Genomic DNA, 12252 nt, shown 5'->3' on the forward strand with positions numbered 1-12252 from the left:
TTTCCATTAAATCTTGCGGACAAATGCTTGAGTCCACCATTGACTACCATTATACTTAGGTTGCTTGAGTCGCACCCATCCGAGCGTCCAACTGCTCCTTATGAGTACTGAGCACCCGAGCATGGTAGTGCTCACTCATCACTATTAATAAGGTCATGTAGGTGCCCAGACGCAGTACTGAACGTGTTTGCACTAAGAAGAAAGTAACTTTATTTCTCATGGGATCTTACAGCTTTCGGTCATTCTGGCGTGCCCGGAGCAATTACAGTCACCGCTCACAGCACTGTAAACAGCGGCTGTACATCGCGGGACTGACTGACAGCTGGCTCTGAGACAGTCACTGGACCCAATGGTCTTGTGCCATCTTTCATTGGCATCATAGGGGTCATGTTCTGTAATGATGGCACTACAGTATTTTGTTAATTAAGACTGGCACAGTGGTGGAGAGGCATTGTGCATTTTCTTATTTTTTAACCCCGACAATCCTAGGAACTAAACTAAAAAAGTTAATCATGGAAAGCATGTAAAATAGAAAAGAATAACCATATTCAACTTTCTGTCTGTCACATTGATGAGATATCATAAGAGACTTAAGCGTGTTAAAATAGCAGCATAATGCTGGACGGATTGAGTCCTCTGCAGATTTTTTCTTATTCACGTGAAAGGGAGATAAACTGTAGTACTCATCTGAATAATATACGGCCCACACCGATCTCATATTGATGACTTATCCTATGGCTAAATCATCAATGCTTAAGTCCTGGAAACCCCCTTAAGCCTCTGTGAAAAGCCTTTCTACTATAAAAGCTGAATTATTAGGAAATCACCATATTTTTCGTTTTATAAGATGCACCGGATTATAATACGCACCGCAAATTCAGAAGAAAAAAAGGTGAAAAAAAATGGAGTCTGTCTTGTAATCCGGTGGTGTCTTACCGGAGGGGGCAGTAGTGGTGGTGGAGGAGTCACAGGAGGGAGGGGCAGTGGGTGTCCCAGAAACTGAAGGCTGTACTCGTGCAGAGACTGGGGCTGCGGTGAAGGCTCGGGCTGCCGTACTGGGGCAGCTGCTGCGGTGGCAGCAGGCGGTGAGGGCTTCAATGAAATGACGCCCAGAGTCCGCGCAGATTGAGGTCTAGGCTCAATACCCCACACAGCAGCCCGAGCCCCAGACACCGGAGACCCCGCTCAGACACCGTACAGCCGCCGGCGACCTTGTACAGCCGCTGTAGACACCACACAGCCGCCCCAGCAACAGCCACCGGAGACCCCGCACAGCGGCTGCAGGCACCGCACAACCGCCCCACCACCATCCGCGTAGACCCCGCACCAGCCGCCGCAGCCTCTGCACAGCCGCCGCATCATTCACCCGGCCTCTTACGACCATGCTCCACCACCCCGGTATGCTACATTCAGATTATAAGATGCACCCCTCACTTTCCTCCCAAATTTTTGGGAGGAAAAGTGCGTCTTATAATCCGAAAAATATGGTATGTATCACAATTTTGATGTTACATTTTAAAAGGTTTGTAAAGTTGTCATAATCATAATAATTAATGATCTTACCACAAAATTCATTGTCTCGAAGGCCAAAGACAAATACATCTTTTACAAAAGATTGGAGCTCACTGTCGTCACAAACTGTTTTGTCACTTTCATAATAAATGTCCACAATGTCTTCCACAAAGCTGTACAAGGACATAAAGTCATGTTTATTACATACAATATACATGTCCAAAGTCATTTATTACTTTAATTTTAAGCCAAATATTCATCAGTTTGAATTCATATAATGTGTCCACTTTTTCCTCCATTGATGGAATCAGGGCTCCTTTTTAAGAACTACTTGCATAAGTAATGACCCTTAAAGAGGCGCTGCCATCAAAATACGTATCCTCTTAACCCTAGAACGCATACCTGGGGCTTCGCAGGCCTGCTAGGTTACTTGTTTTCTATGGTAGATTTCTATGGTTGCGCGTTCTAGGGTTAATATATATTGCAGTCGTCATATTATATAGCACTGTGCACTTAAAATTGCTCATTTTGCCTTTGTACCCAGTTAATTCTTCTGGTTTCTCTTTTCTCAGCACTATGTGGAAACAGGAAGTCACTTTTCCTTGCATGAGTCATCTCCCTCTTCAACTCCTGACCCAGCTACACTGCTCCTCCCATCTGTCATTGAGTTTTTTTAGTGAAAACACCTGGAGGGTAAAGAGACTTTCTGTTACTACATAGACCTTAGAAGGATTCTGCTAATCTATTTTTAATCACATAATGTCAAAGATCTAATGGAAAAGAGAAGAATTAAGTGGGTAGAAGGGAAAAACAAGCAGTTGTATGTACACATTGTTATTTAATATGATGGCTGCAATATATTAAGAGGATAACATTTTTGATGGGAGTGCCATAACCTCCACTGTTGCTTTGCAGCGCTGGGATTTTGAGTTCAAATCCCAACAAGGACAACATCTGCAAGGGGTTTACATGTTCTATTCATATTTGTGTGGGCTTTCCTCACTTTGTATGTTCTCCCCATAATTGTGTTGGTTTCCTCTGGGTTCTCCAGTTTCCTCCCACACTCCAAAGTCATTCTGAAAGGAAATTTAGGTTGTAAATAAAAAGGGACCCTGTAATGTTGGAAGTGGTAACTGATTTACAGGAAGGATATAATAGAGCAGGAGGAGCTGATCAGATTGTTATACATTTTTGTGGGAAATTTGCATTTTATTCATTGAAATCCTCGGTGTTTGTATATTAGTTCAATGGACAGTCCTAGTCAGTGATTGATAGTGTTCCCTATGACTGTGCATGCAGAGGCAGATAGACCACTGGACTTATTCATACAAACATCGGGGATTTCAATTAATAAAATACAAGTTGTACTAAAGATTTTCCACCAAACTACGGCATATATCATTCTGCTCAGCTTCTCCTTCAGACTGCATGCACAATGTAAAGATTCCATTCATAGTCCCTTTAAAGCGTACTGTGATAACACGCTCCGGGATCGCCTTTGCTGGGTTCAAAGGGCACGTATTCACCTCAGGCAGACAGCCGAATTCAAGGTGTAACTGACGCTTGGTCAGGTTTATTGCAGTGAAGCATAAACAAAAAGAAAAAAAAACACCAACAAAATAAATCCTTGCCTGTCCGGCACTAACTATACAGGGTGTTATCCTAACTACCAACTGGAGGGCTTCTCCCTTCCAGCTAAACCATACAAACATCAGGCACTGCTCCTCACAAGTGTCTCCTACACAGACAGGCTTACTGTGTTCCCAGATGGAGACCCTCCCCCAACTTCCCAGATTCCTTTTACCTCCGTCCTTCACCTCCCATTAATCCATTAGTAGCCAGGTGATCCTGGCCAGGCTAAGTCACATAGGACCGATACCGGGGTGAGATATACCTGCCCTCATCCACTAATCCCACATGAGTCTCACATATCCCCCCCCTCTGCTCAGACCACTGCAGCTGAGCAACAGCACCCACAAAACAGTGCACACGAGACAGGGCATCAGCATTCCCCATCCGCACCCCCGGGCGGTGCTCCACTGTAAAACGGTAGGCCTGAAGTGCAAGGAACCACCGGGTCACTCGGCCATTCCGTTCCCTATTCAAGTGCATCCACTTGAGAGGGGCATGGTCAGTGATCAGCCGGAACTTCCTTCCAATCAAGTAATATTTAAGGGACTCTAGAGCCCACTTAATGGCTAAGCATTCTTTTTCCACTATGGCATAGTTGCGTTCATGCTTATTAAGTTTCCGACTAAGATAAAGGACCGGATGTGACGGGGTGTACATCAGAGCAAAGAGAGACAACAGGCCGAGGATGATCCAACAGGTTTACTAACAGGAATACAGGAACAGCACACGACAAGTCCAAATAAAACAGATTCGGGGGCACCTCCCGATAATCCAAAGTGCCAGATCACGACGTAATAGTCCTTTTCAGAGTCCCAGAAATCCCACACAATCCACTGGACGGCGAGGTCTGTCCGCAGATTCAGATCTCGCTCCCTTCCTCTTCAAAAACTCAACTCCCAACTGCATTTAGAAACAGGAGTGAATTGTTTGAGCTCGTGGGCCCGCCCCTCAAGGGTAGGGGTCTATGCAATGGTTGGGCCCACTAGAAGATTCTAGAAGGTTGGCTCCGAGAGGTCTACAGGTTTGTGTAGTTGGCGTTATCCACTGCTTACGAAACAATGAGAAGTTCCCCTGGCTGTGTGGACAGGAGATAATTGCATTATGGGCCCAGAGACACAGGAGATGGGGGGAAGGTATGGTTACTTACATCCCAAGACATTTCAAAGTGTTCAGTAAGTACAACCAAAGGAAAGTGACATCACATCCTGACATAGTATTACAGCAAATACAGTCAGAAGGTAAAATACATCATGACAATTCCTTCCCCTCCCAACTTGTGTACGTACTAGGGACCTCTACAGGTCGCTGGTTAAGTACACGCAGGCATGGCTGACAGGACTCAAGGCTCCTCTTGCCTGGACAGTCCATCTGCATTTTGGTGTTGGCTGCCCCTTCTATATTGTATGGTAAAGTTATAGGGCTGCAGAGCCAGGCTCCATCGCAGTAAGCGTCCATTGTCCCCAGAGACTCTGTTCAGCCAGGTGAGGGGATTGTGATCAGTAACCACAGTGAATTCCCGTCCATACAGATACGGCCGTAGTTTCTTAAGGGCCCACACTACAGCCAGACATTCCTTCTCAACAGTTGCATAGGCCACTTCTCGGTCCAGCAGTTTCCGGCTGAGATAGGCGATGGGGTGCTCGTCCCCAGCTGCATTCACCTGGCTGAGGACAGCTCCCAGTCCATAAGCAGAGGCATCCGTTTGCACAATGAATCTCCTCTTGTAGTCTGGAGCAGCCAGGACAGGATCGCAGATCAAAGCATCCTTCAGCCGGTTAAAAGCCTCATCACAGGCTGGAGTCCAGATCACCAGCCGGGGCATTGTTTTCTTGGTCAGGTCGGTAAGAGGCTTGGCCACAGTACTGAAATGAGAAACAAATTTTCGGTAATAACTGGCAGTGCCCAGAAAAGCCATAACTTGTTTCTTAGTTTGGGGTACAGGCCAGTCTCTAATAGCCTGGATTTTGGCAGGCTCAGGTCGGAGCTTCCCTCCTCCCACTCTATGTCCTAGGTACTGGACTTCCCCCATCCCCAATTGGCATTTATCGGGTCGAATAGTTAGGCCGGCTGCAAGAATCAGGTCCAAAATAATGGCTACTTGATTCAGATGTTCCTCCCATGTGTGGCTGAAGACGGCGATATCATCCAAGTAGGCACAAGCAAAGTCATCACATCCCCAGAGGATCTGATCCACCATTCTCTGGAAGGTGGCCGGGGCATTTTTCATTCCAAAAGGCATGCTTAGAAATTCATACAGACCAAAGGGGGTTATAAAAGCGGACCGTTCTCTCCCTTCATCCGTTAGAGGGATCTGCCAGTATCCCTTACTGAGATCCAAGGTAGTGACATATCGGGACCCAGCCAGTCGGTCTAGAAGTTCGTCAATACGAGGCATTGGGTAAGGATCGCTGACGGTATGGTCGTTTAGTCGCCGATAGTCCACACAAAATCGAGTACTCCCATCCTTCTTGGGTACTAACACCACAGGGGAGGCCCAAGGGCTATGGGAGGCCTGGATTACCCCAAGCTGTAACATCTCCTCCAGTTCGTGCTGCATGGTGTTTCGAACTGATTCAGGTACCCGGTAAGGAGCCAGTTGTATGGGACGGATGCCCTGAGTGTCCACATGATGTTGGGTGACGGTGGTTCGACCTGGTTGGGATGAGAAAGCAGCCCGTCTCTGTTGAAGCACTTCCAGCATCTGGATTTTCTGTAAGGAGTCCAGGTAATCTCCCAGGGGAACCTGTTCCACAGTGGATGGGGCTCTCGCTGCTTCCACGAGATCAGGTAGAGAGTCCTCATCCTCTTGACCATCTTCTGAAGCCAACCGACAGCTTGCTATCATTGGAATGTTCCGGTTATGGTACTCCTTAATCATATTCACATGGACAGTCTTTTGCCTTAGCCCCTGATCATCTAAAGCAAGAAGGTAATTGGTATCATTCAGTTTTCTGAGAACCCGGAAGGGACCCTCCCATGTGGTCTGCAGTTTATTCTGCCGATGGGGAACAATCATTAAGACTTGTTGTCCTTCTACAAACTCCCGATAGCGTGCGTTACGGTCATACCATGTCTTCTGTCTGGTTTGAGCCATACGCAAATGACTCTGTGCAAAACTAGCAAGTTGGGCCAAGGTTTCTCGCAGCTTTAGGACATAAGGGACAACAGGGGTTCCTGTATCTTCAACTTGCCCCTCCCAGTATTCCTTGAGCAGGGTTAAGGGTCCTCGGACCTTTCTTCCATAGAGTAGTTCAAAGGGGGAGAACCCAGTGGACTCCTGGGGAACTTCCCGATAGGCAAACAAGAGATGGGGTAGGTACTTCTCCCAGTCTGAATCTCGGTCCGTGAAGGCCCTCAGCATATTCTTCAGAGTGCCGTTGAATCGTTCACAAAGTCCATTTGTTTGGGGATGATACGGGGTCGTTCGGATCGCTCGTACTCCACAGGTGCGCCACAGACACTGGACCAACTCTGACATAAACTGGGAGCCTTGGTCCGACAAGATCTCACTGGGGAATCCTACTCTGGTAAAAATAATAACCAAGGCCTCGGCCACCTTGGCTGCAGAGATACTTGACAAGGCCACGGCTTCTGGATATCGGGTGGCGTAGTCCACAACAGTGAGAATGTACTGCTTTCCAGATTTACTTGGTTTAGCCAGAGGTCCAATGATATCAACAGCTACTCTTTGAAAGGGTTCTTCTATTATAGGGAGCGGTTGCAGGGGTGCCTTTGGGTGATCTCCGGGTCGCCCTCTACGCTGACATATGTCACAAGTTCGGCAGAAATGCGCCACTGCTTGGGAAATCCCCGGCCAATAAAAAGTTTGAGTCAATCGTCTCTCGGTGCGGGTTTTGCCTTGATGGCCAGCCGTAGGAATGTCATGAGCCAGGTGTAATAGGGGAATTCTGTACTTCTGAGGAACAATCAGCTGTTTGCTATAAGTCCAGGGCTTATCTAGGGAGTCGGCATTGGCAACCCGATACAGAAGTCCATTTTCTCTGATAATTCTTTCTCCGTTTTCCCCTAGCTGCCCTATTTCAGCCCGAGTTCTAAAACTAGCAAGGGTGGGGTCAGTCTCTACTTCTTGTCTAAACTGAACTTTATCCCAAGTAACATTCATATTATCCCCACAAGAAGAATCACTCACCGGCTGTAATGGCAGTTCTGGTGGCCTCAGTTCCATGGATGGGTCGTACACGTCCACATGGGCTGCTCTCTTGGCTTGACTTCTGGTTACCGCACCGACAAAGTGGCAATGAAGATTCCCCACATCATTTCCTAGAAGAACGTCTGCAGGGAGGCCGCTCATCACACCGACCACACATTGTTTTGCCCCAAAGCCATAATCCAGGGTCACACTCGCTCTTGGAATATATCTCTGGGTACCTCCTGCCAGTTCAATGGCAATTCCTGGTCCCTTTTGAATTGCTTGTGGTTGAATTACTCGGGGATCGGCTATGGTGAGGAAAGCCCCAGTGTCACGGAAGCCAACAACTTTTTGGCCATCCAGCACGACCTCCTGTAGATGTTTGTCCTGAAGATCAGAAGAACAGGTGGCTGGAGCTCGCACCCCATAGACTCCGGGTAGGGGAGCCAGGATATCTGAGTCACTTGGCAAGTCATCAGGCACAGAATCCAGCTCTTCTCCTGGTGAAGGTGTCTGTAGGTAATGAACAGGCAAAGGCGGTCTGTAGCTGTTCTGTCTACGAACACCTGGACATTGGAATTGCATGTGCCCAGGCTGCCCACATCCATAACATCTGCGCTCTGGGATTCTTCCTCCGCGTCGTATTCCCAAAGGTGGAGCATGAGTAATGCGAGGCACAGTCACACGAAGGTCCCCATGAGTTGACGGTTTAGGGTGATGGTGAACATTGGGGCCAGAAGGACCAGGGGCCGCCAGCGTTGGGGGGTTGGTGTTTTTTTTCTCACTGGGTAGTAGTTTTTTCCACTGAGGCTTGATGGTGAGAGCCTCATCAGCTAGAGCTGCAGCTTCCTCCACAGTGGCTGGTCTCCTTTCACGCACCCATTCCCGGATCTCAGCGGGGCACTTGAAGTAAAACTGCTCTTTTAGGAGGACCTGGAGGACGGTCTCCAAGGTTAAGGCCTCCTCTGCCTCCAACCAACGATGCCACAGATGTTTGAGTTTGTGGGCATACATCTTGAAGGACACTTCCTCATCACATGCTAGAGTACGGAACTGAGTCCTGTAAGTGTCTGGCGTTACAGCATAATGTTCTAGAATAGTCTGTTTAATATCCGCATACTCACAGTTCCACCGAGGGTCCATAGCTCTATAGGCTGCAGCAGCTCCACCCTCTAAGAGCCCAACCAGATGCCGGACGCGCTCCCTTTCTGGGACTTCCATTAATCGACACTGATGCTCAAAGTCCTGGAAGAAGCCCTCAATGTCACCAGCAGCCTCATTAAACTGCTTGAAGTCTTTGCGGGACACTCTGGGAAGTTCCCTCATGATGGGTGCTGGGGTTACAGTCTGTCTGGAACCTCTCGCGGCTTCCACAGCGAGCTGCTTATCCAGCAATGCCATCTCCTCCATCCTGCGCTCCTTCTCTTCAGCTCCACGCATGGCCTCCCTCTTATCTTCTATGGTGGCCTCATCTCCAAGCAGTGCCATCTTTTCCTTGTACCACACAACCCATTGACTTTTTTGGGTATTCACCTCCGGCTCCCGTCTTTGCTCCCCTTGCTGTGGAAATTGTTCCTCGGTGCCATCTTGCAGGCAAGCGTGTTCCAATGCCTCAATTAGTTGCTCCTTAGAGAGTCCTTTGTAGCCGACACCTAATTCACGGGCCTTTGTTTGTAGACTCGCCACAGTCCAGTTCCTGTATCCTGAGGTTCTGGTTTCAGACGTCGATTGGCTGTTGTCCTCCATTTCTTCTGCTCTGATCCCGCCGCTGCCACCAGTTTGTGACGGGGTGTACATCAGAGCAAAGAGAGACAACAGGCCGAGGATGATCCAACAGGTTTACTAACAGGAATACAGGAACAGCACACGACAAGTCCAAATAAAACAGATTCGGGGGCACCTCCCGATAATCCAAAGTGCCAGATCACGACGTAATAGTCCTTTTCAGAGTCCCAGAAATCCCACACAATCCACTGGACGGCGAGGTCTGTCCGCAGATTCAGATCTCGCTCCCTTCCTCTTCAAAAACTCAACTCCCAACTGCATTTAGAAACAGGAGTGAATTGTTTGAGCTCGTGGGCCCGCCCCTCAAGGGTAGGGGTCTATGCAATGGTTGGGCCCACTAGAAGATTCTAGAAGGTTGGCTCCGAGAGGTCTACAGGTTTGTGTAGTTGGCGTTATCCACTGCTCACGAAACAATGAGAAGTTCCCCTGGCTGTGTGGACAGGAGATAATTGCATTATGGGCCCAGAGACACAGGAGATGGGGGGAAGGTATGGTTACTTACATCCCAAGACATTTCAAAGTGTTCAGTAAGTACAACCAAAGGAAAGTGACATCACATCCTGACATAGTATTACAGCAAATACAGTGAGAAGGTAAAATACATCATGACACCGGATGTTCCTCTCCGTCCTTCAGTTGTGACAATACAGCCCCTATACCGGCATCAGAAGCGTCCGTTTGGACCACGAACTCGCTGCGGAAGTCAGGAGTCATTAGCACAGGTTGAGAGCAAAGAGCTAGTTTTAAGTTATGGAAGGCTTCTTCGGCTGCCGTGGTCCATTTGATCATGACAGAGTCTTTCCCTTTGGTAAGGTCCGTCAGGGGAACAGCGGTAGCCGCAAAATTGGGAATGAACCGTCGGTAGTAGCCGGCTATTCCCAAAAACGCTCTCACCTGCTTCTTGTTGACTGGTTGCGGCCATTTCTGAATGGCTTGTATCTTGTCAATCTGGGGTTTAACAATTCCCCTCCCAATTACGTATCCCAAATACCGGGCTTCTTCCAGCCCGATATGACATTTCTTGGGGTTTGCTGTTAGACCCGCCTCCCGCAGGTCCTCAATCACAGCCTCTAGTTTCTGGAGGTGCGTCTCCCAGTCCAGGCTGTAAATGACTATGTCATCCAAATACGCAGAAGCATACTGCCTATGGGGCCTCAGGACTCGGTCCATCAACCTTTGAAAGGTTGCCGGTGCCCCGTGTAGTCCAAACGGCATATACACATACTGGTATAAACCTTCCGGTGTAGAAAACGCGGTTTTCTCTTTAGCGGCCTCTGTTAGCGGGATCTGCCAATAGCCCTTCGTTAAGTCTAGGGTCGTGATATACCGGGCTTTTCCAAGCCGATCTATTAATTCATCGACCCGTGGCATAGGGTATGCATCAAATTTGGAGACCGCATTTAATCTCCTGAAGTCATTGCAGAATCTAATGGAGCCGTCTGGTTTCGGTATTAACACAATCGGACTCGACCAGGCGCTATGCGATTCCTCGATTACACCTAACTCCAACATGGTCTTCACTTCTCGGGAGACAGCTTCCCGCCGAGCCTCCGGTATTCGGTAGGGCTTTACCTGAACTGTTACCCCAGGCTCTTTTATGATGTCATGTTTAATGAGAGTGGTCTGCCCGGGCTTTTCCGAGAAAAACTCGCGATTGTTGATTACAAACTGCTTGACGTCGGTCTTTTGCCGCTCCGACAGAGTCTCCGCCGTCCCGACATCCGGTATGGTCTGCTTGCAGACCGGAAGGGCCAGACCTGCTGACAGAGCTGGACGGTCCTTCCAGGGTTTTATCAGATTCACGTGATAAATCTGTTCAGGCTTCCTTTTACCAGCCTGGTACACTTTGTAGTTTACCTCACCCACCCGTTCCTTAATTTCAAAGGGGCCTTGCCACTTTGCCAGAAATTTGCTTTCTGCCGTGGGGACCAGGATCAACACCCTATCTCCGGGTGCAAAAGTACGGATCTTGGCCCCCCTATCATAAATCCTTTTCTGTGCTCCTTGAGCCTGTATCATATGCTCTTTAACGATGGGCATCACCGCCGCAATACGGTCCTGCATTTGGGTTACATGGTCTATTACGCTTTTGAACGGGGTGATCTGTCCCTCCCAGGTTTCTTTAGCGACATCTAACAGTCCACGGGGACGTCGGGCGTACAGAAGCTCGAAAGGAGAGAACCCGGTGGAAGACTGGGGCACCTCCCGGATGGCAAAAAGCAAATACGGGAGTAAGTAGTCCCAGTTCTTCCCGTCCTTGTCTATCGCCTTACGGAGCATCTGTTTCAAAGTTTTGTTAAACCGTTCGACCAGTCCGTCCGTTTGAGGGTGATACACGGAGGTGCGTAACTGTGCTATTTGTAACAGCCTGCAGAGTTCTTTCATTACTTTAGACATAAAGGGGGTTCCTTGGTCTGTGAGTATTTGTTTTGGGACACCAACCCGACTAAACACATGGACCAGCTCCTTGGCAATGGTCTTGGTGGCCGTGTTACGCAAAGGGATGGCCTCGGGGTAACGAGTGGCATAATCCAAGATGACAAGGATGTGCTGGTGTCCTCGTGCAGACTTGGGGAGGGGTCCAACTAAATCCATCCCAATTCTCTCAAATGGGATCTCGATGATAGGCAGAGGTACTAAGGGGCTACAGAAACGGGGCCAAGGCGCAGAGATTTGGCAGTCAGGACAAGACTCGCAATAGGTGCGAATATCGTGATGCATGCCGGGCCAAACAAAACAGTGTAATATCCTTTCGGTAGTTTTCTGGACCCCCAGGTGTCCCCCCATCATGTGTCCGTGTGCCAGGTCCAGCACTCTCCGCCTGTAGGCTCTCGGCACAACCAATCGTTGTACTGTGTCATCCCCCTTCTTCTCTATCTGATAGAGAAAGTCATTCTCCAGTGCCATGTAGGGGTAAGACAGCCTAGTACCTGCATCCACCTGCACCCCGTTTATCATTTTAACATTTTTTATAGCCTGAGAAAGGGTAGGATCTCTCATTTGCTCACTTTGGAAGTCATCTTTCTGGACTTCCAAATTCAGCCAAGAGGAAGGGGGACAGCCACCCGTGTCCGCCTCTGCCCCGTGTTCATCGGAATCACCCGCCAGAACTGAAAAGGGGAACTGGGGGTTGTTTTCAGCGGATTCCTCCTCTGAACCCTCTTGTGGGGCAT

At 48.7% G+C, this 12252-nt stretch overlaps 1 protein-coding gene across 2 annotated transcripts in view; it reads right to left on the reverse strand.

The window, feature by feature from the left end:
• ALOX5 (arachidonate 5-lipoxygenase) overlaps nt 1-12252 on the reverse strand; it is a 357857-nt gene that overhangs the window by 16752 nt on the left and 328853 nt on the right. For both annotated transcript variants that reach the window (XM_075348962.1, XM_075348961.1), the window contains exon 11: nt 1564-1685. In XM_075348962.1, coding sequence (XP_075205077.1) covers nt 1564-1685 — 122 coding nt within the window. The remainder of the gene's footprint in view (nt 1-1563; nt 1686-12252) is intronic.

Source organism: Anomaloglossus baeobatrachus, chromosome 5, assembly GCF_048569485.1.
Source record: "Anomaloglossus baeobatrachus isolate aAnoBae1 chromosome 5, aAnoBae1.hap1, whole genome shotgun sequence".
Lineage (NCBI taxonomy): Eukaryota > Metazoa > Chordata > Amphibia > Anura > Aromobatidae > Anomaloglossus > Anomaloglossus baeobatrachus.